Consider the following 25,161-nt stretch of genomic DNA (forward strand, 5'->3'; position numbering starts at 1 on the left):
TTCATGTGTTCTGCTCATTCTGGTTCCCCCCTTTCAGATGTTGGTTGTTTTGTTGACTGAATTCAGTGATTCTCTTATACCATTGTTGATTTTTCCTAAGTTTTTACAACTTTTTTTATTTCTTCACGTTTATGAATAAGTGTGATATCTAAAGTAAGGCCTGGCATGTAGATGAGAATTACAAGGAGTATGGCAGGAAAAGTGATGAAAGTGAGAGAAAAAATCAGGACTGGCATGAAAATGCACATTATTTAGTATGGCTGAAATAAACTTGCTAAAGGAGTGTGATTATGATAGCATGCATCAGAGAGTTTTTTTTAAAATAAGAAACCAGGAAAGGTTGTATTCTACTATCAATAAAGAGTAATAATAGTGGCTTATCAAAAGTAATTTAAGCCCTAACTGGTTTGGCTCAGTGGATAGAGCATCGGCCTGCAGACTGAAAGGTCCCAGGTTCGATTCTGGTCAGGGGCATGTATCTTGGTTGCAGGGACATCCCCAATAGGAGGTGTGCAGGAGGCAGCTGATTGATGTTTCTCTCTCATCAAAGTTTCTAACTCTATCTATCTCCCTTCCTCTTTGTAAAAAATCAATAAAACATATTTAAAAACAAACAAACAAAAAGTATATTTTAAGTGATTTTCAAGAAATATGAAGTATTCATTTAAAAGATGAGCTTTGGTGATATAGGATTAGTTTGATAGTTGGTTTCACAACTTACATGCTTCATGTGTTAGATCAAGTTATATCACCATGCCTTCCTAAACGTCAGAGTCTTTCAAAAGTTGCAGCAAATAATACCCACCTCATGAGTTGTGTAAGAATTTAGTCTTGTGTCGTACTTACCACAGTAATAATAATAAATGCTCAAGCAATAATAGCTATCATATTTATTATCATGCTGGTAATCTTTTGGTCATCTTGAGTTGGAGTTGCAGTAGGTCATTATTAAAAGCCAAGCTATTGATATTTTAATTGGACTGAGAGTCTTAGTATATGCATAATATCCTATTGCTCCTTGTCTCCCTTGCAGTAAGCTTGGGGCCATATAATTATTAGCTCTAGCTACTGAAATCTGTGAAATGATATACTAGTATATGGTTCATACCATAAAGAACTTGTAGGTCATATGTTTCATATGGCATGGCCAAAATATAGAGGTGGGATTCCTGATTTGCACAGATATGTTATAAAGGAAAAATAAAACTTTGTTAAGTCACTGAGATTTGAGGGTTTGTTACTGCAGCCTATTTGATCTTACTAACACTCAAATATGACCACAAAGATGATAAAATGGAGAAATTAGGGAAATTATTTTAAAGAAATGGAATATAGCCCAAATGTCTTTAAGAGAAAGCTTGCTATTTGTTTATAGATGAAGAGGAAACATTTCTGATACACTAAGAAGAATAAAACTTAGATCATAGTGAACATATTGAAAGGGCAGATTCCAAGGCACCACCATGGATCTCCTGACTCAGAATTTGTGTAAGTAACTATGCGAATCTTTTACAATTGACTCAGGTGATACTTAACCCATGCTGTGAAGTTTGATAACCCCTGATCTGGAAGAAGGCTTTAAGACATTATCCAAGTAGCTAAAACAGAAGACAGAAGAAATGATAATTATCATGTAAGATGTAAAAGTAAAGTGTTAGAGATCTGAGAGTATATTTCTACTCAAGCTGAGAGTGTGTTTTTGTCTAGGAGGTCAATATGAGGGACTGGAGAAGTTATGGATGAGGTTGCATTTAATATGAAACATAAAAGGATGATAACGTTTTGGCAGAAGGACTTAAGCAATTCAGAATGAAGAAAATGGTACAAGGAAAAGAGGAGGTAATCAGAGAGCTAATATTTATAGAGGGCCTATAAGCTTAGACACAGGATTCCTAAATACAGATCTCCGGTTTTCACTTCTCAGGATCCTGTCATAACAAATGTTAGAATTTTTGGTTCTATGTATATACTCCCTTACTATAATATGTTAGAGATACATTTTGAAAATGGCAATTGTATGATTAGAGATGTAACATTTTCCTGTTAATATTGTAGGCTGATTTTTGTCATAAATTTAGAATGCTCTAATGGCAAGACTTAAATTTATTAGTTGCTTAGATTTTTTTCTCCCATAAATGGATGGATTACTAACTCTTTTTACCATGACAATTGTTGGATTTTTCTTAGCCTTTTCACCAAATAATAGTTTTTAGGTCTCTCCTTAGATTCTGAGTCATAAAAGATCTCTAAGATATGTTAATTAATGACTTCCAATGGAAACAAAGCAGGAGGTTGTGGGGGAGTGATTGATACTTGCATCCTGTGGTAGTTGAGTTCAATTATACCATTGAAATCTAGAACAATGCCCTGCTGTAATGACCAACTTCTCCTATTGTAGGTTGCTTACAGGCTGGGGAGGGGAAGGCCTTTATGCTTTTTGGTAGGTGAGAACTCAGCATTTTGAGTCTATTATTTGTGATGATACCTTGTCATCTACAGCTTCCATTATGATACTTACGCACTATTTCTCTAACCACTGTTTAATGTGTTACTATAGAAACAAATGTTCATGTAAAAATGTCTCGTTTGATTTAAAAATTAAATTTGGCTCAATTTCCTCTTCAATTTCCCCTTTGTTAAGTCAATTGCATAGGGTCCTCTGGAGCAAGTGTCATAACATGGCATATATTAGAAAATATATTTTTCCAAAGACCTATTCTCCATGTAAACCCTTTCCGGCCTTTCAAAATAGAGATAATGGCTTGTGCTATTTCCTACAATTACTTGGTAGGAACTATATAAAAGTGTAGAGTAAATAAAACTTGTCAAGTCATCATCTTTCAATAAAAGCAAATCTTGGAATAAGGCTCATTATTTTCACCAAATTTTAGGCATGATTATGTGGTGGTACTAATGCCAACAATCAAAGTTGGAAATAAGAAATTGCATTTAATCTTGTAAGGAAGATATGAAGTGGGTTTTCTCTGGATTCAGCATCTTTGGGTCATTTGGCTACCATTTCAGAACACTGGACTTGTGATACCTCCTTTTTCTGCCAAGTAGCCAATACGGGTTATATTTTCTAGTCTAAATTCCAGACTTATTAACAATGAGTGACTTAGGAACTGGGGAGAAAGGGATTCTACTGAATTTTACTTTAATTTTAGAAATAGTCATAATATTCAATTTATTTTTCACTGAGTGTAAATTTTTGTGTGTAAGATAATGGGGTGGGTGGAACCATTCATTACCGTTGATGTTATACAACTAACAGAATCATCCTGCTAAGTGTTACTTCCCCATTTTATTTATTCATTCATTAAACACTTTTGAGTATTTATTCTATGCCAAGAGTACTATCAAAGGTGCTGAGAATAGATAGAGAAGTGATTAAGACATGGTCCTTAATTTCCAGAATTTAATACAGTATAGTGAGTGCTAAATATTTTCTTGAGTATTTGAGGAGATTTTTAATGGTTGTTCATTTAAATTTGGTGTTGTCAAATATATATATATATATATATATATATATATATATATATATATATATATATGCCTGTTTGGGGGAATTTTATCTATTAAGAAGATATCATACATTCAACTGCTTATATAGAGAAAGGAAAGTCTTATTCTACAAAGCTCAGTCTCCCAAAACAAATTTATTTTTTCTAAAACCAAACTTACTCTGTCTCAAGTTTCTATTCCAGCCTGTAATGGAAAGCTAATCTTGCAAATTTAGGCTAACCTCAATCACTGTATAAGACCCTAGAAATTAAATTAGCAATTAATTTCTACGGTCTTATATAGCATCAGGAAAGCCTATGTCCATGATCCAAAAGATTGAATGTCTCTTAGTAATATTAAAACTAGGAATCCATTCATGTCTGATTCCTATTATTGTATCTCTGGCTTCTACTTCATTATTTATTTTTCTGTAATTTAAGTTCCTTGGCCAGAAGCATGTTACATGGTATTCCATGACAGTAATTAAGGTTTTGGATGTATTTTCTCCCAGTTTTTTTAATTAAGGTATTACATATGTACATATCTTCCCATGTATTAACATGCAAGGCAGGAATGCTTTCAACTTATCAACACAGTAATGGTTCTGCTGAGTCAGAAGCTGTTACGCCCAGTTAGACAGATGCTTCTTACCTGGCTTTTTGAGCCTATTCAGAACACACATATTTGTGGTACAAGGAGGGTTTACCATATACCCTAACACTGAGCAGCAGTTCGTCTTATAAAAAAGGAGAAGACTCAGTTGCCATGCCAGCTGGGAGACAAATTCTGGTGAGGCTCTGCTGCTCTTCTACATATATGCTCTGAATCCATTGAATGGCACATGTTAGCCTAATTCTCCAAAGGAAACACATTTGCTACTGTATGTTGGGGACACAAAGAAGTATAGATAGAACCTAGAATGGGTTCTGGTCCATCCATGTCCATTAAATGGAATAAAATGCAATAGAGACAGGGTTTCCAGAGTGTGGTTTCTATGAAATAAAGATTTAGGCCAAAAACTTAGGCAAGGAAATCAGCCAGATGAGGTGTTGGCTGAAGAAAAAAGGAATGAGGAAATGGGATAATTAATGAGATGTGAAGGTCATAAATACCAACTATTGCCTTATAACCAGTTGAAGATTCAAAGAGTCATGTATATAACACACACTACAAACTAATTTCTATTTTCTTTCCTTCTCCTCCCCTCTATGTTTCCCCTCTCTCTATCTATACATTATTTTATTAGCTATTCCATACTTTAAAAATTATTGAAGCAGAATTATGCTTCAGGAAAAGAAAGGGGAATACTCTAGAAATCTTGAAATGGGATGTGGTAACTAATAAATCTTTGTGGAAGGAATGATTGAATATTTAATGTGCAAAGTATACTTATATCTTGTTATATGTAACCATACATGTAGATACATACATTTAGAAATTATAATAGGAGAAGAACCTCACTGGGTTTTTCTTGGCTGCTCACTACCATTATCCTGTTCTACATTTATATTATTCTCAGCTTTGTAAATTTAATTGGGAGATAAATGCAATATCTCCCTAGCATCAAGAAAATGGGCTCTTGCCCTGACCGGTTTGGCTCAGTGGATAAAGTGTCAGCCTGCGGACTAAAGGGTCCCAGGTTTGGTTCCAGTCAAGAGTATGCACCTTGGAGGAGGGTACATCCCCAGTAGGGGGTGTGCAGGAGACAGCTGATTGATGTTTCTCTGTCATTGATGTTTCTATCCCTCTCCTTTCCTCTCTATAAAAAAATCAATAAAATATATTTTTTTTTAAAAAAAAGAAAATGGGATCTTCCTTCTCTTGGCCTATGTCTCTAAGGAAAATAAACTGGAATATTCTTTCTTTGCTAGTGCTAGCAGTGGTATCAATGTGTAGGTGGTGATGGCAATGGTGAAAATATGGCAGTAGATGTGGAAGAACTGTTGACAATGGTAGCAAGAAACAGTTGGGCCGCCCTATCATGTTTCATGCAGGTCAATTTTCCAGGGACAAAAATCAAGTGGTTCTAGGGGCAGAATAGCTTATGTTATAGCAACAATACCAGGACAATATCTAATACTTGTTTATAGAAGTCATGATGTACTCATTAGACTCTTTTTAAGGTGTGATTTATGGGCATTGTTTCTTTTTCTTTATTTCTTCTTTTTAAACCTTTATTGTTTAAAGTATTACATTTCTCCCTCTCCCCCCCACTCCCCCCCACTTTTTTCTTTTTCTTTTATTGACCTCTCCTAGTTATGGGCATTGCTTCTAACTTCATTGCCTTTGAGACTGATTCTCTTGAGTTCTTAGAAATTTTTGGGAGCTATTCAATATCCAATTAATTAATTAATTTTCTGCTTCAGTCAACCAGAGTGTTAGTTGCTTGTAATTAAATAACTTGACTAATGAGACCTGTTGGTTTAAAACCTTCCTCTGAGAGAGAAAGGTATGTGAATTCAGGGGGAGAGGTTTTGCCAATTCTTCTGATAACAAGGATTCTTCCCTGATTACATTTCTTCTTTGATTATGAGCGTTGGAATTTCCATCCTACATGTAGATTAAACTTATAAAAACCTGTCTCCTATAACATTTAAAAAATCTTTCATGGGTATTCTAAGTTACTTCTTTAAAATGAGATTGCCTTTTCCTATACCAATACAATTCTTCTTATATGTTATTTTGAAAGGTTTCTTATAAGGGGAGTACTTTCAATTTCTTTTTCTGTTCTAAATGGTTTACTAAATCTTATTTTTAATCACGATTTTGGGTCAGTGTGAGAAAGCAAAAAAGTAAAAGACAAAGTACAACTGGCAAAGGACATTTAATTAAATGCTTTGGGCTTGAAAATTCAGAGATGGTTAAATATAACACCAGTCAAATAAAGTTAAACTGCTACATATTTGTTACAGGAAGTATTAATGCCCAAGGTTAAAAACGTTGAATACTTTATCATTCTTGAAATTGACTTGGTTCTAAAATAAAATAATTTAGTAAAATATTTTTTTAAAAGCCCAAAGATTTTAGAGGCACTATATATGTACAAGAGAGAATAACAAAAAATGTTCAAGTTACTTATATTGATATAAGAATTTACAGTAATTTAAAGAAATTATGTCTACTGATACAGAAGTGGGCAAAAGTAGGTTTACAGTTGTGAGTACAAAAACAGTATATTCTTGCATTATTATTTATTGAGTATTGTATTGTTTATTTGTATTACAACTGTAAACCTACTTTTAGCCATGCCTGTATATATAGTTTATGTTCTCTTTGTCCCAGAGAGCTTAATAATAAAAACTATATGTATCTCTTTAGGAAAGGCACTTCTCCAAACAATATTTTATACATAATTTTATAGTGTTTATTAACCCCTTAAAGCCTATCTATTAATTCTTTCTTAGAGTCTTTGGCTAGCATATTAAAAATCTTTGTTCTACTGTAAATAATCTACAAAAAGAAATCCAACCAACTTTTCTGCCAATTTATTTGTAAATTTTCATGATCGCATCATAAATTTAATCAGTTCTTTAGAATTTAAAATTAATTTGATCCAAGCAAATTAACCTTATTATATGTAACTAGAGGCCCAATGCACGGATTTGTACCCAGGTGGGGTCCTTCTGCCTGGCCTTTGGGATTAGTCCAAAACCAGCTCTCTGACACCCCCAAGGGGTTGCGGGTGGTTCTCCAATGATGCATCCCAGAACTGGGCTCACTTCTCCCTGGTTCTAGGTGCACCACCTGAGAACTGCAGCAGCCAAGTCACCACAGCTTTGCAGCTCCTGCATTGAGTGTATGCCCTCTGGTGGTCAGTGCACATCATAGCTACCAGTCAGATGGTCAAATGGTCACTTAGTCGGGAGCTGCCATGACACACACTGGCCATTTACAGAGAAATGGCACCACGGACCTGACACCCACAGAGCATCACTTGGCTTCACCCAAGTGGGACACAGGCTCCACCACCATCCTGGAGCAACAGCCCACTAAATCATAGCCAACATTGCTGAGACCTGATGGCGCAAAACGTGGCCCACTGCCCATGCCAGCTTGAAAACGGTCGCTGTGGGCACCAAGTAATGACATCACATAGCAACTCCCGGCTTCCTCTCCCTAGCAACTAGCCTACTTACAGTTTCTTCATCCCAAGAACACGACTTGCTTTATAGCCAGGTGCAAATATTTTACACTTTAACTAAATGTCTGTGAAGCGTTTTCATATGCCTCATCTCATTTGACCCTCACAGAAGTCCTAGAGTAGGTAGATAGGAAACTCAGTGGAATCCTATTTTCTTTTCATTAGCTGGAAAATAGAGATTTAGAAAGCTTAGAAACTTGACCTGACTTAAAAGAAGTAAGAAATGGTGGGTCTTCAAAATGACTTCAGGTTTTCTCACTGCACAGAATATAGTCAAATACTGCTGCAGTTAAATATTTTACCCTTTGTTCTCTCTGTATGATCTACATTAATAATCTGCTTCATGTTGATTTTTATTGCTGTGTTTCTGACAATTACTTGAAAGAGAAGTTGGGGTGGAAAAAGTTTAGTTAAACCAGAAAGCAGATCTAATTAAGCAAGTAATCTACATATATTTAAATCTCTTGATGGCACCAATCACATGTGTGTTTCCATTTGTCATTGTTGATTGTAAATTTGGTTGACACTTCTATTGTAGAGAAAGGGTGAATAGCAATATTAAAATATTTATTCTAATTAATTTCCTTTGAATGTGCACAAATCTATGCACCAGGACACCAGTTTATAAAATATTGAGTTTGAACAACAATAAAGTACTATATATCAAAAACATATAGTATGCAGCTAAAGCAATGCTACAGGAAAATTGATAGCTTTAAATATTTTAATTAAATAATTCATAAATTAAATAATTAAATAATTAATAAAAATATTTAATCAAATAATTCATAAAACAGCATAATAAAATATAAATTAAGAGAATATTAAATAGATAACATAACACACAAATCATGCATATCAGCAGGGCTAAATGACTAAGCAATAACAACCATGAATCCTCAGATGAGGAACAGATTAACTGTGAGGGAAGGGAAAATATTGTGCTACAGTGAGAAGAACCTGGACTTGGAGTTACTTAGTCATTTGACACTTACTCTAGATATTATAAACTAGATAAGTTACTCCCTAAATATAATTTTTTAAACTGACAATGCCCATTTTAAATAATACCTATTTCATAAGAATTGGGTGAGAATTAAAAGAGAGTAGCAATTAACATGATTAATATAGTTCAAATTTGGCTTTCACTGCCTAAGTATTGCTCTGATATAATAAATTTTATTCAAGAGTTTGCCATGCTTAACATACATGCTCTAAAATACCCGTCAGTAGCCAATAATAGATATGTACAAAGTGAAACAAAGCATCTTTATAATGAGAATTTAGATTTTGAAAACACTCCCTTAAATGAAAATTATACTGCCTTCTAGTTAACACTGCCAATTTTTCCCACATTAAAAAAATATCCCATTTGTAATTCATGCATATCTATTTAAACTATACTTAACGTGTTCAGTGTGATAAGTTTTTACACATGTATACAACTGTGAAACCATCACTACAATCAAGATTATAAACATACCATCACCTCCCAAATTTTCTTTGTGCCCCTTTGTAATGTCTTCTTCTCACCTCATCCCACCTACCAATTCAGGTTTGTAGGCAACCAAATATTGGCTGTATTTCACTATGGATTAGCTTACATTATCTAACATTTTATATAAATGAAATATACAGTATGTATTCCTTTTTGTCTGGCTTATTTCACAGAACATAATCACTTTGATATTCATCCATGTTGTTGCCTGTATCAATAGTTCATTTTATTTTTATTTTTTACTGTGTGTGTGTGTGTGTGTGTGTGTGTGTGTGTATGTCTGTTTTCATGAAAGGCTAACAAACAAAGAAATTCCACGGGTAATTTCTTAGCTATACTATGTATTGCACAAAAGAAAACATTTTGCCATTGAACAAAATTCCAAACAGACCAAATTTCCAAACAAACCCCCCCAAATCCAAAGTATTAAAGTAAAAACAACCTGAAAGAAACAATTTCTACCCTATGAGCAATTTGCAATTAAAACTTCAGAATCATAATAGTGACTCTATAAAATTTTTCAGTAATAAAACTTGTATTACAACAGGTATAATAATACAATAAAAGTCCTATTGTTCCAGAAACTGTATTATAACCAAAACAGGATAATTATAGAAATAATTAGATGAGAATTGCATGTTCAACAGAACCATTGAAAATCATCCTTTTTGGACTGAATATAAGTTAAACAGGTACAGAAGAACTCTTCAGTAAGATCTGAAATGGAGACAGATGGATCTGTTCATTCCCTTTTTTGTTGACTAGTATTCCATTGTATGCTAAAACATAATTTGTTTATTCTCTCATCTTTTATTTCAAATTTTTGGCTATTACAAATAAATCGGTCATGAACATTTACATATACATCTTTGTATGGACATATGCTACATTTATCTTTGGCAAATACCTAGTAGTAGAATGGCTGAGTCCTAGGGTTAATATATAGTTAATTTTTAAGAAACTACTAAACTGTTTGTCAAAATGACAATATCATTCCACATTCCTATCAGCAATATATGAATTTCAGTGTTCCAGACCTTTGTCAACATTTGGTGTGGTCAATTTCTTTAATTTTAGCCAACCTAGTAAGTTGCTGTATTTCATTGTGGTTTTAATTTATAATTTTCTGATAATGAATGATATTGAGCATTTTTTCACATACTTGCTATTTGTATATCTTCTTTGGGGAACTTGTTAGCTTTCTTATTGAGTTTTGAGTGTTCTTCATATACTCTGAATACAAAGCCTTGATCAGATATATGTTTTACAAAATATTTCCTCTGGTGGTGCTTTGTCTTTTTATTTTCATCACAATATCTTTCAAAGAATAGAAAATTACCGGATCCAGCCGGTACTGCAGGTCCTGAAGATCGGGCTAGGAGGCTCAGGAAAAGAAAGAAAAGAAAAAAGAAAAAGACAGGAACAGCGGGGCTTCAGGAGGGCTGGAATGCTCGATGGCACTGCAGCAAGTTTATTAAAGGCGCAAACTCTTTTATACCCTGAAGCTGGGCATTCCTCCAAATGGCCTTCTCTCAGGGCATGATGGCTACGTGCCAGTTCCTTAAGACCTATGCAGGAAGATATCTGCCTGGGAAAGTTCATCCAGCTGTACTCTGAGATGTTAATTCAAGGACATGTTTGCAGATTCCAATTTTGCACACACAGCAGAACGAAGGACACTGTTGCTTGCCACGTCCCCGAGGGACCCGACTCCTGGGGGAGAGCAGGCAGGGCTTACCCACCCTTGCTCCATCCCCCGATTCTCAGGTCGGCAGGGGACTCGGCTCCCAACAGAAAATTTTACTTTTGATGAAATCCAATACATCAATTTGTTGTTTTATGCTTTTGGTGTCATATCTATGAAATATTTGCCTAACTCAAGATCAAAAATCGCCTCCTAGTTTTATAATTTTAGGTTTTACATTGAGGTCTATGATGCATTTGGGATACATTTTTGTATATTGTATAAGGTACATATTAAAGTGCATTCTTTTTCCAAATGAATATCCAAGGAACTATTTCTAACTTTTACATTTCCACCAGCCCTTTATGAGAATGTCTCTCAGTCTCACAAACCCCTATTTACCAGGAAAAATAGTATCTTCATCTATTGTTACATTTTCTTTTTAAAATTATGAGTTGAACAACACTTCATATATTTTAGAGCTACTTCCATTTCTTTTCTCTGTGTACTGTCTATTTCTGTCCTTTGCTCATTATCTGTTATTGGGTTGTTGGTCATTTTCCTTCTATTTTAGTAAATTAATTTAAATTTTTTTTTTTTAAAAAAAGATCAGAGTGTAACACATATACACTAAGTTTGTAAAAAAAAAAAAAACCAAAAAAAAAAAAACCACACACACATTTAAACTTTAAAAACTAAAATGATTTGAAAGGAAGAATCAAACCTTTTCATTAGAAAACGATTGCTGAGTTAAATATGGGACTTCAAGAGTCAATCTCCTAATTCGCCAATTTTCAATGGCATAACTGGCTAGACCAGCATTTGAAAAGTCCAGAGGCACAGCGAGGCCATGAATGTAGTTACTTTGACTTAAATAGACTAAATGTTTTACTTTTATTTACTTTCTTTATTTGCAAAACAAGATCAAATAATACAAAAACTTGGCTCCAGCCAACAAAATATGTGTGGGTCTTCAATAGCAGGATTTCTGACTGTGACTCTCCTTAACAGCCTTAGTGTTATTCAGCATAAGTATCACTTATGGAGATTTGGTCCCTGAGCATCAGCAGGCAGATTTTATGATGTAAACTTAAAAATAATCGTTGTGTGGGTAGCTCTTCATAGATAAATTTTAAATAAAAAGATCTTAATAAATGCCATGAATTATCCTTTTGTTAAAGCAGAAATGAAACCTCAACACATTCTTTTAGAATAAGTAATTCAAGTCATTCCTTTGAAAGCAGTCACCACTCCAGTGACGGCAAAAACTTTTCCTCAACATCTAAAAACCTAACAAAAACAATTTATTTCTATAAACCATACAATAAAGGACTCACCTTGGAAACACAATAACTAAATGATCTGAACTTGAATAGAAAATATGCCATCTACTGTGATAAATCATGGTAAATTTAACAGCAATTATCATGGTTATGAGAAAAAAATGCTTTTGTAAATTACAAAGTTCTGCCTGAATCTCTTGGACAGTTAGAGAAAGGTCCTACAAAATGTTAGCATTTTTGCATTAAAATAACTATTCTCAAATAAAATGAAATGCGGGGCTATCCCAGAAGAATGTCAATTTCACCAAGTTATTAAATAGATGTATATTTGGTGTGTGTGTCTATTTCCAACAAAACTTTTGTTCTTTTGCATTGTTACACAATCTAATTATCCAAGCAGGAAGAAGCCAGAGTAGACTCTGACCACATGCTAGTTAACATGTATTTGCCCTGCTCTAGAAGGGATCTAAATCAAATTTGAAAATTAGGCATTCATTCCCCACACATCATGGCCATAACATGCCAGAGGGGTTGTTCCTGTGTGAGTCCCTCAGCATGCAATTTCTTACTGGAGATCTACCCTGTTTCCCTGCAAATTAGACAGTGTCTTATATTAATTTTTGCTCCCAAAGATGCGCTAGATCTTATTTTCAGGGAATGTCTTATTTTTCCATGCGCTAGGTCTTATTTTCGGAGGATGTCTTATTTTCGGGGAAACACGGTATTTTCTGCACTGAAGACTTCTGGAATAGGATGGCTTCATGCTCAAGGAAGTGAAGAAGGCCAGAGGTGAGCCAGGGGCATTTAAGTATAAGAATCTGCAAGACAGATCTGGAATGATAACTGAAACATTTTAGAGGATTCTGTGATATTAGAAACTTCCTGGGAGAATTTAGCAATGTACAGTGGCAAGGAAACAAGGCAATAATACAACTTTTGTAGCTTCTGCTGTCAGGATCTTACTGGCCCCCTCTTAAAAGCGTCTTCTTCCTTGTTCTTAGTGTCCCCATCCTGGAGTTTTTCTCCCCTGCTCTTTCAAGTGCTTCTTCCCCATCCATTTCTTCAGCGGAACCCTTGTTTGTCCTCCTCTCCTCAGGGAAGTTACTCAGCAGATTTTATTTTTATTCCTCTTTCCTTTTCCCTGGAATATTCAGCAAAATCTTTGGCTTCAACTACCAACTCTAAGCTATTCACTCCAATCTGGACAATCCTGTCCCCTCAGCATAGCCCCAAATGCCTGTTGGACATTCCACTTGTGGGCTCAGCTCTTTCCAGAACTCAATATATCAAAGCAGCTTTCAACAGTTGCTGGCCACACATCACCTGACTCATATTGGTCAATATGCTGGGCACAGGAGAGAACCGATGAAAAAGAGGCTGGTCCTGATGCTCTCGAAGCTCCAAGTCTAGCGGGGGAAATAGATATTAGGCAAGTTGTCACACAATACTTATTCTAATAATACATTTAAAGAAGGAATTCTTATCATTTGCAACAGCAGGGATTGCAACTGAAGAGCATTATGCTTAGTGAAATAAGCCAGTCAGTGGAAGAAAAATACCACATGATCTCACTTATCTATGGATAATAAAAAACATTATAAACTGATGAACAAAAATAGATACAGAGGCAGAGAAACATCATACAGACTGTCAACTACAGAGGAAAGGCTGGGGAGGGTTTGTTGTGGGGGGAGGTAAGAGATCAACTGAAGGGCTTGTATGAATGCATATAAGCATAACCAATGGATGCAAGACACTGGGAAAGGGGTGTGGGCATGTTTCAGGGAGTAGGGAGGCTGAGGAAGGTCAATTGGAGAAAAAAAAAAAGGAAACATGTACTACTATTTGTAATAATTTAAACAATAAAAAAAAATAAAGGTAAAAGATGCTTATTTGGGGCATTTAGGAAGGCCCCTGCAGGAACAAAATATTTGAGACTTCATATCCTACTATAAACATGTTTTATTTCCTATATTCTTTTGATAAGTTTCAGAATTTTTCAGGCCTGCTCTTTCTGACTTAGTCTTACAGATGGATTTCTTTTGGCAGCCTTTAAAAAGCAAACTCTCTGAATTAGCAGTTTCTACTTGGAAGAAACTTTAGATAAATTTGAAGGCTGAAAACATTCATCTAAAAAGTAAGAACTGTTCTGTGTTTAGTAACCACAAAAATATATCCTTAAAATTCTTACGACAGGCCCCCTTTAAAAACACCTGGATTTCAAGATGTACAGCATTTATTCTACAAAAGTTCTTAATATTAACTGGTTATCACTAGATAATCATAGTCAATGGAATGTCTATACCTCTAGAAGAAATGTAAACTGCCATTTCCCTTAATAAATATAAGAACCTTAGAATTTAATCTCTATCTCTTCTCTGCACATAAAGTAACTTGTTCTGTTAGATTAGTTTTGTGACTGAGTTATAGTATATGTCATGTCAGCTTTATAAAGTCATTTTAAATTATTACTTGACAGATTGATTGCTCTTCTTAGAATGTAACTTTGGGCAGATACATGAGAAAATAGAGCTAGAGAATTTAAACCATCATCACAAAATTATTATTCTCAACATAAGTGTTAACATTACTCTCATTTTAAATGCTGAGCACTCAATGAGTTACATTCATCATCATTAATTTTCACCAACTGTGTGTCATAGATGATAGCATCATTTTAATGATAAGAATACTGAAGATCAGAGATATTTGAGAATATTCTGTCAAGGAAGTGGCATCTAACTTGGGACTTGAAGAATAAGTGTTAGTTAAGGAAAGAGGCACAGAGGAATATTCCTGGGAAAGAATGACATGAGTAATTTCAGCAGGAATTTGAGAAGACCAGATAAATGTTTTATAAAGTGCATTCTAGCTGCAGAATGGGAAGCACATCGGAGGAAAGCATGACTGGAAACAGGGAGACAGGTAGGAGTGTTGCATACCCCAAGTGAAACATATAAGTAAACTGAACTAAGGGTAGTGGCAGAGGGGAAGTGAAAGGTGAATAGATTTCAGAAATATTAGGAAATAGAATAGATTGTCAGTACTGTCTAATAAATCTCTAGTGCAGAGATTGGCAAACTGCAGCTCAAAAGCCACATGCGGTTCTTTGGCCCCTTGAGTTTTTAGCAAAGGCCAGCTTAGGAGTACCCTGATTAAGTTAATAACAATTTACCTACCTATATAGTTTAAGTTTAAAAAATTTGGCTCTTAAAGAAATTTCAATGGTTGTACTGTTGATATTTGGCTCTGTTGACTAATGAGTTTGCCGACCACCGCTCTAGCGTGTGAAGGAAATATTCTGTAATATGCACCATCCAATAGGGTAGTCACTAGCCATATGTGGCTATTGAGCATTTGACATGTAACTAATGCAATGGAGGAGCTTTGTTTTTAATTTTATTCAATATTAATGTAAACTTAAATAGCCACTTGTGGCTACTCTACTGGATAGAGTAGGTTTCGATAACTTTAGTTTACACTCCTTTTACATATTTTCTCTCAAATTACAAAGTCTTTTAAGATAACTTCTCTCACCGAAACCGGTTTGGCTCAGTGGATAGAGCGTCAGCCTGCAGACTGAAAGGTCCCGGGTTCGATTCTGGTCAAGGGCATGTATCTTGGTTGCGGGCACATGTGCAGGAGGCAGCTGATCAATGATTCTCTCTCATCTCTCATCGATGTTTCTAACTCTCTATCCCTCTCTCTTCCTCTCTGTAAAAAATCAATAAAATATATTTAAAAAAAATAACTTCTCTCTATTCAAATTTACATCCTTCCTCTTTGGAGACTTTGGTCTTCTCACGACTGTACAAACATATGAAATACTTATATTTACCTCTATATTTGCTCATATTTCCATACCTATATTGTTCTGTCCTCTCCTTTTACTAATTGAAAATATTAAGTCCCATTTTCCCAGGGATGTTTTAATGATTATTCTTTCTCTTTAATATGCCTTTTCTTGAGCATTAGTCACATCGGTCTATACCACATGATCTCATGACAAGACATAGCTTATTTATTGCTCTTTCTTAAACTGATTTTAAGCACATTAAACTGATGCTTAAAAACAGGGAGCATATTCTTCATATTTTCTATTTCTTCCTTCTATGTTTGCATATAGATAGCAAAGCCATTCTTGAAGACAAATCCTTGCTTACTACTATGATCCTACTCATTACAATGTTTGGTACAAGACTTATGATTCCTTATATAAAATTTTCCCCCCAAATAGAACCAATTAAAAGTAGTGGAAAAAATTAGATCAGTGTGTGTGTGTGTGTATGTATTTTTTTAAAAAATGAGGAACATATAATTATTTTAGCCTTAATTAAATTGACTATTTTTAGTGGGTAGTCCCCAAAGATGACTGCTATCAATTCCTTCCCTTCCAATATGTGTATGCTGCTCTATCCTTTTAAGTCAACTCAGCCACCACTCCTGCCCTGAATTTAGGCTAGCCTTATACCTTGCTTTGTCAAATGAAAACCAGTGGAAGTGACACTGAACTAGTTCCAGGTCTAGCTTTTCAGAGGCTTGGCAGCCTCCACTTTGGCTCTAGGAATGCCAGTCACCAAGATGTGAAGTTCTGGCTAGACAACTGAATGAAGAGAAAAGAGGAGAGCCACATGGACGAAGAGCATTGAGCTGCCAGGCATGGTAAAGAAGACTTCTTGGATTATCCAGGCCAGCCAGCCTCTAGCTGAATAAAAACCATGTTCATGATGCTAACTGACACTACATAGAGCAGAACTGCCTGTCCAAGACCTACCATAATTGCTCCCTCAAAGAATCATGAAAAGGAGTAAAATTACTGTTATTTGAATGATTAAGTTTTGGACTGGCTTGTTACACACCAATAGATAACTGAAATACTATCATTAAACAAACAAACAAAAAAGAAGATTCAGTTATAATAAAATAACTCACCTCAGTTTGATCACCTTCCTGATCCACCCCTTCCCCAATCCTCACAAGTTCATGGTGTATCTTTATTGAATATTTAGTGGTTGAGCCAAATGACTCTGTGATAGTGAAAAACTACTAAATATTACCTAAACCAGCCCAAGACTTTCAAAATATAATTAGAAATATATTCTTCTATATGCTTATATATGTATATATAATTCTGAAACTGAAAGCATTATGTATTCTAAATGGCCTGTTGAATATAAAATTTATTTATCAAACAAAGGAAGTGCTTGAGAATAGGCTTACCTACACAAGCACCCAAGAGCCCTTAGAAAAGTGTCACTTGATTAAAATATTGGCTTTAATGTTCCTGGACACTTATTCACAACATATCTTAATCTTCGTATTATGTGTAATATTTAAAAAGTGATATTATCCTGACCGCCTTAACCATTGGGAAGATGGTATTCAAATACGGGTAAATAAATAATTTATTTAGTCACAAAGGTAACTTCAAGCTATTTTATTGTCTGAAATTATTGAATTATGTGCTGACTTGATCCACTTTGGGTAAATCATCTCCAAATGGTGAGCAGGTCAGAAAGAAGGCAGGTGCTCAGAGAACATGTTTTGGACACTCATTCAAATGTCCTCTGTCAGCTGCAATTTTCCCCTAATGAAACAGCTAGTCTGTTCTTTGCTTCCACATAAGTTTATTTTATGAGCTGTGCCTACATAGAGCAGGTTATGTGGCTAAATTGATATAACCATCCATGGAGGATAAGCAATGCTGCAGCTACCTATTTTCTTCAATTTCCTGAGGACATTTTGAAGGTGAGCATATGGCAATGCTGGTATTTCTGACTTATCTTGGGGCGGAAGTGTTAGGCCCAACTGAGTGAATTTTCCACTGATGTAGCTACCGCCTGAAGAACTGCTCAGCACAATTTGTTTGAGATTTCTGTGCGAGCTGACACAGTACCTGCAGGATGAGGTAAATGAACTCTGTCCTTATAAAGATATATGCTTTCAGACAAGCTGATTCTTTTTGACCATGCTATTTCATAAATAAATGTTCTGAAAAAATAACAAACAATGGCAATTTAGTTTACAATCTGAGGTCTTCTCAAATCTTGTGGAATAATAAAATCTCAGAGATAAAAACTCAGTGATTCATTCAGTATAATCTCTACCCAGTCATCCATCTGCTTGCCAGCAGGAGCTGTATCTCTCAGGTCTAGCACAGTATCAAAGCACACAGTAAATATTCAAAATTTTTTTTTACTGAATCACTGACTTGGTGAATAACAGCTGCTTATACATTTTAGTAAATAAAATTGCAATTCTTTATGTATTGTGCTAACTACATTTAACAGAGTTTGAATGTACTTTAAAAGTTTTGTCACTTAAGTTATGATGAACTTACGAGTGCTGCAAGGCTCAAGAATAATAAAACAATTTGGTAAAAATGAGCAAAAGATTTGAGCTGACACTTCATGAAAGAAGAGCTACAGATATCAAATAAGCACATGAAAATATGCCTGCCATTAGTTATTAACCCACAGTGGGACCCATATGACAACATCATTAGTCATTAACCTACTTCTACCTATTAAATTGGCTAAAATGTATTTTCCTAGTTTCCCTTTTATTGAATTTATTGGGGTGACACTGGTTAACAAAATTACACAGATTTCAGGTGTACAATTGAACAGCACATCATCTGCACACTCTTTTGTGTGTTCACCACCCCACGTCAAGTCTCTTTCATCACCATTTATCCTCCCTTTATCCTCCATTGGCTAAACTTTAAACGAGTAATATGATAAGTGTTAGTAAAACAATTGGAACTCATATAATGTTGTGAGAATGGAAAGTAGTACAACAATTTTGGTGCAATTTAGTAGTTTCTTAAAAAGTTAAATATTCATATTTCATATGACCCACCTATTCCACTCCTAAATATTTACCCAAAAGTAATGAAAGCATATGTCCACATAAAAAAAATCCACATTAATGTTCATAGCTGTTTTATTTGTAGTAGCCCAAACCTGGAAACAACTTAATGTCCACCAATGCAGGAATGGATAAACAATTCATGGCACATCTATACAACGGAACACTAGCAGGCAATAAAAAGAAATTAACTACTGATGAATGCAACAGCATGGAAGAATCTCGAAAGGATTTTGCTCAAGCTGCCCTCTCACTGCAATAAGACTTGTTTGAGAGGTCCTTGTACCCATGGTGTGGGCAAGTGGGTTTTTAATATCCAAGTCCAGCCTAGTAGCAGGAATGCTCAGGCTCTTCTCTAGAAGGGAAATAATCATTTCCACTAATATACACATGGTAAATAAATACACAGCTAATGAAAATAAACGAATATTCTAGAAAAACTGATTGTACTGTACAAAAAGCTGTTCCTAAAGTGTTAACAAAAATTCTTATTGGCAGAGCGTCTCATGGTAAAATTGCATAACATGTTATGAACCTAAAGCAGTCACAGTTTAGCGCAAATAATTAAAATGTAAAAGCTATCAAGACTACATTATAAAATTTCCAAAAGCCTCCTATTATTTAACTTAAAAAAGGGGGTGACAGTGGAAGAATATCATGTAAGGAAAAATATCCTGCAAGTAAATTACATCTAAAAAATTTGTACTTTAGGAAATTAATATTCATTCAAAACGCTAACAGCAAGATACCCATGAAAATGCACACATGGTGTCAAAACAAGCCAGAGGAAAATCATTTGGGGGGAAAAAATGAAAAAGGATCCTAAGTCAAATTTATAGAAAATATCCCTTTATTAACTTTTGGTTGAGAATATGTTTGTATATTTTTAGAAAACAACTCGGAGACCATCTGGAGTCCTGTAACAGAGAGGAATAGACAGAAGTGCTCCACCATGAAGACAGAAAAGAAACAATTCAGAGACGGAAGATGCTGATGATGCCTAGCCATGCAGCAGACAGCAGCTGCGTGTTGCTGAAGGATGCCCAGGACCAAACCAGAGACGGTCAGACCTACATCATCACCATTTGTCCACCAACCAGATCTGAAATAGCATGGCTGACATGTACACATAAGGAACTCTTTGACAATAAAATTGGGTCTCAAAAGAACTGTTGGCTCAGAAAGGAACTCACTACAGACTGATTAATTTGCCTCTCAGCATAACCATTATGGCTTGTCTCAGTTTCGGTTCTTACAAGGGTATTTCCTGGATCACATGATCTCACACATCTAGAGGAAATAATGAACAACATAAACTGATGAACAAAAACAGATCCAGAGAAAGAGAAGCAGCAATCAGACTCTCAAACCTCAGAGAGGAAGTAAGGGAGGGTGGGGTAAGGGGAAGAGATCAACCAAAGGACTTCTATGCATGCATATGGGCCTAGCCAGTGGCCATGGACAACAGGGGGGTGGGGGCATATGTGGGGAGGGGTTTGGGATGGGAATGGGGAAATGAAGGTAATTATGTGATACCATAATCAATAAAAAAATAAATAAAAAGAATTTTGCTCAGAAGAAGCTACAAAAAATAGTACAGGTTGTAGGATTCTATATGCAATATAAATATATTTAGAAATGCAAACTTATCTACAGTTCTATAAAGAATATCAATGGTTGCCTGGAGGGATTTTCAGTGGTAAAGGGAGAAACTGATTACAGAAGGAACAAGAGAAAACTTGTAGGCTGATGGGATGGGTTATTATTTTGAGTGAGATGGTTCCACAGAAGAATATAGGCATCAAAATGTATCAAATGGCACAATTGAATTATGGGCAGCTTAGTATATAGTACAAATTAATAAAGTGGAAGAACTTAAGAAGTAAAGGTCTTATGAGTTGAATACTATTTTAAAAGTTCTCAACTTTTATTTCTTCAGTAGGCTTCTATAAAATAAAAGTCCGGTTAGCTTAAGAAAATACAGTAGGTCTCTTCTCCCAATGTAATTTTGGGCAAAGCAATAGAAATGTTCAGAATTTTAGGACATTTCCAAATAGTAATACACAAAACAGTTTTAATCTGTAATCGGGAAAGGGGAAGAGAAACAGAGAACTTCTGGACTTAAGGTGTGACAAGTGGTGGGGCAGGAAGATCAGGAAAGGAAACCAAGAATAAAATCTAGAAGGACACTTGGCCAGAGGCTATGACAGAACTGCCTTCACCTCTGTTCCCCCATGTCTGCCAGTCTAGACTCCATAAGGCAAGCGGCTCCAAGTGGGTTAACATGTCACAGCGGATGGCAGGTCCTCACTGGGAAAAACTGTGCCTCCCGGAGTTAGTCCCACCAGCTGCACATGGCGTGGCAGGCGCCCTAACTGAGGGCGGACAGGGTCCCCTCCCTCTGCTCTCCTGGTTTGCTTTAGGCTTACGGGGAGCCGCGTTCTCGGTTGCCCAGGAAGGGCGCACCGGCCGAGGCTGGCGGAAAGGTGCGGGCGACACAGGTCCCCGAAATGGAGGTGCGCGCCCCCCGCTTCTGGGAACCCCCTGGCCGCCCGGTACCCGGTTTCCCAGCCGCAGCGCTCCCTCCGGCTCCTCCGCTCCCGTCCGTCCGGCGCCATCCAGGTGTGGCCGCTGTGATGGTGGGTGAGCTCGGGATTTCAGGACAGAACTTGCACGCCTTTGGAAAGGAGGGGGGGGCGCAGAAGAGCTCTCTGGCTGCAGAAGAATTGGCATCCTCCCAAGAAAGGTGGGAAAGAATTCGGAAACTCGGTGGTTCTCTTCGATCCCAAACACCCCTTTGCCCACCTCTCCAGAGTCCAGCCAGCTCCCACCGTGTCCCAAATACGATTGCTCTGCCACTTGACCACCTCTCACGGAAGGTTGGCGATCGTCCTCACGTCTCACCGTCACCCACCCCCAAGGGGCAGAGGACCCGGTTCCCCTGCAGGGGGCGGCGGGGAGCCCCCCCTCCCCCGCCCCCCGAGGCTCCGGGGGGCGGGCAGGGCCAGCGCGGGGTGGGGAGGGGCGACTTAGGAGAGACTTAGGGGCCCGCAGAGGCGCCCACACCTCCCGCTCCCAGCGCCGTCCACACCTGATTGACAGGAGGGAGCGGCGGCCCAGGAAGCGGCTGTGGGTGTGTGAGAGGCGGAGACAAACCCGAAACCTCACGCGCGCGGCGGGCCGGGCCGGCGCTCCTGGACAGGCTGGGTCCGGGGGCACCGATCCCACCAGGTGCCCGCCCCGAGGCTCCGGAGCGCCCCCAGCGAACGGGGGGCTGCTGCCTGCAGGAAGGGGGGCAGGCACGCCGGCAGCCCCGGGCGTCCCCTTCGCCCGAAGCCGGGACTCACTCGCGGTTCCCTCGGGGCAGCGGGCGCGGAGATCCGCCGGCCTCCTCCCTCCGACTCCCAGCCGCTGTCTCCGCCTCCTGCCGCTCCTCCCTCCACCTCCAGCCCCGTCTGCCTGGGGCTGAGCTCCGAGACCTCAGTCGGCTGGAGCTCTGGAAGTGGGCGCCGGACAAGTCCAGGGCGCACCCCTCCTTCCCCCCAATCTCCCTCCCCAAGATGGACAGCCGCTACACCAGCACCGCGGGCATCGGGGACTTGAACCAGCTGAGCGCGGCCATCCCGGCCACGCGGGTGGAGGTGTCGGTCTCCTGCAGGTGAGCGCGCAGCCTCTCCTCTCCCCTCCCCTTCCCCCCCGCCCTCCCTGTGCCTTTTGGGGAGCGCTTTGGCGAGCGCCCGGGACACCCCGAGGCTTGGGGCGGAGGAGAAGTTGTGCGATGCGTGGCCACCAGCCCAGTGGAGGGTCTGGAGTCACCCTCCCTTCCCCCCGGGTGGAGCGGGAACTAGAAGCGAGCGGTGGGCTGTGCGGGAACTGGGACTTCTTGTTTCCTTCCTTCCCGGGGAAATGCTGTAAAAGTTGGCTGGGCTGTGACTCAGCGGTGAAAACTCTCGCCGCCGCCCACTTTCCCGGCCCTTTTTTACGTCCCAAACCCGAGCGAGCGGTGCGGTCGGGCGATGACGGGATCCCGAGGGGACAGCGGTGCCAAAAGCGCTCGTGACCGCCGCGCGCGGTGGCCCGGGACTCCCCCTGCGAGGCCGGCTGCGCTTGGGCCGTGGACACCGTTGGCTCCAGCTTCTGCGGCTTCCTCCCCACCCACTTCCTGGAGCCCTGGGTTCGGCTCTCCCTGCCCCCTCCCCACTTCTTGCACGCACACTTAGCCGGGGCTCTGCGCCTGCCTCTTGCCTGATAGGTAGAGATTTCGGGCTCCAGCCCAGCGATGGCAGAAGAATCTGTGCCTTCCTTTCAAAAGCTGGGAAGTCACGATTTTCCTACCAGCACACAGACACATTGTGCTCAGAAACAATGGACGCCCTTGCCCAAGGTTCTGTCCATTTCAAATTCCCTGGCCTTATGTTCTTTGGGTCAGTTTCCCTGTAAGTAAAGCCAGCCCAGTGGCTCTCACGCAGATGTTGAGGAAATGGGCGGTCCAAGGCTAAACTGGTTTTAGCAAGAGGAGGGGGAGGGTTTGCGAATTATAATTCACTGCCCGGTTGGCACATTTGGATCTCTCTCCTTGGAAAACTCTCTTCTCGCTTGTCCACGTTCCGTCCCAAGATTGTTTTCTCACGCCTTGAAATCCTCCCCTTCCTCTCCTTGGTAAAACTTACCTTGAAGAAATCTAATAAACCTGGGGAATTTCCCATGTAAATAAGCCCTGGAGCGTAAAGTGCTGTTAACCTAGTGGGACTTGATTTTGCATTTTGCCAAGACAAAGTCTAAAGCCAAAGGAATGATTTTTTTTTTTGGGGGGGGGAGGGGAAGGAGGGGGTTTGGGAAAGCGGTGGAAGAATTTCAAGGTTCTGTAAATTTTAAATTCCTTTGCCTTATGTTCTTTGGGTCACTTTCCCTGCAAATAAAGGGCTGAGGTGTTGTGAATCAGCTGTCTCTGAAACTATGTATAATCCCTTGATTGCTTGATTCCTCTTACCGATGACCTTAAAACTGTGGAAACAATAATGTTGATAATGATAGCTAAGCACTAGCTTCTTGTCTTACGGTGTGGCCACAGTTTTAAGCGCTTCCACACATTTCTTTGTGTCAACTGAACAGGTGAAACTGTATGGAAAACTCTTTTTAGCTATCAATTTGTAGGCCTTTATTTTTCTCTCTGAAGTTGGTTTTAGATGCTAAAGGGAAGTTATGAATATGCAGAGATGATGCATAGTCAAAAGTCCTACATTCCCAGCATTTTCTAGAGCTCTTATCCTGGGCTGAACATCCTATAAAATCTGAACGCCATGTGACCTGTACAAGGAATGGATATAAACATATTGTAAATTAAGTCTGAATTTCCCATAAGCTCTTTAGGGTGATGATACCTTTAAAACAATGATACCCCAATTGGTCTTTCTGCCAATAGGGTCCATATGTAATCACTCTGGGTTATTATTATTGTGTGTGTTTTTCCCCCCTGGATGCTTGTTTGTTGTGAGTGTGCTGGGAATCCTGAAGTCTATTTGCTTTAAGGCTGCTTGTTTCAGCTTGCTACCTCAGACCGTGGAAATGCCCTTGTTCCAGCTCTTTTTCAGATTTTGGTGTCTTGTTTTTAATTTTTCAAATAGAAGAAGAAAAAGAAGTTATGAATGAGACCCAAGTACTTACATTGCTAAGAATTGAATCTTGTAATCATAGACGGTTTGGGATAAGAAACCCAGTTACAGATTCTGGCATTATGACTTATGTTATTAACTTGGAGCAAGGTCTTACCTAATCTAAGCTTCCTTGTCTCTAAAATGAGGATAAATGATGGTATTTACCTTATGTAGCATGTTGTCAGGAGTTTAATAAGATGATGACTGAAAAGTGCTTATACAATATGACTAAAATGTTAAGTTGTTATTAAGTTGGCAATAGTATTTATTAAGTGTATTATATGATTCTCACCTGTGGAATTCTGTAAATAGTCCTCTTTTCAAGTTCAGTTGGTTAAAGAAGACAAGGATAGAAACAGCCTTGAGATACCTGTCCCTTCTTTTTTTCTTTATTCTTTGATGTGGGTAAAAAGCATATATCCTAGGATGCTTGTGGGGATGTCAAGGCACAGTTGTAGGCTCCTAAGCCTTACAATGTGTGAGCAGAGCAAAAAATTCCCTTACCTTTTTAATCAGAGCCTTCTGGT

General features: G+C 38.3%; 1 protein-coding gene across 1 annotated transcript in view; it reads left to right on the forward strand.

The window, feature by feature from the left end:
- The first annotated feature begins 21,041 nt into the window (after positions 1-21,041).
- Positions 21,042-25,161, forward strand: part of CPNE8 (copine 8) — a 181,491-nt gene continuing 177,371 nt past the window's right edge. Inside the window, exon 1 of the mRNA XM_084877878.1 lies at positions 21,042-22,638. Within this exon, the coding sequence (XP_084734004.1) occupies positions 22,541-22,638 (98 nt within the window). The 5' untranslated portion in view covers positions 21,042-22,540. The remainder of the gene's footprint in view (positions 22,639-25,161) is intronic.

The sequence above is a fragment of the Pipistrellus hanaki genome (genome assembly GCF_964339955.1).
Source record: "Pipistrellus hanaki genome assembly, chromosome: 3".
Lineage (NCBI taxonomy): Eukaryota > Metazoa > Chordata > Mammalia > Chiroptera > Vespertilionidae > Pipistrellus > Pipistrellus hanaki.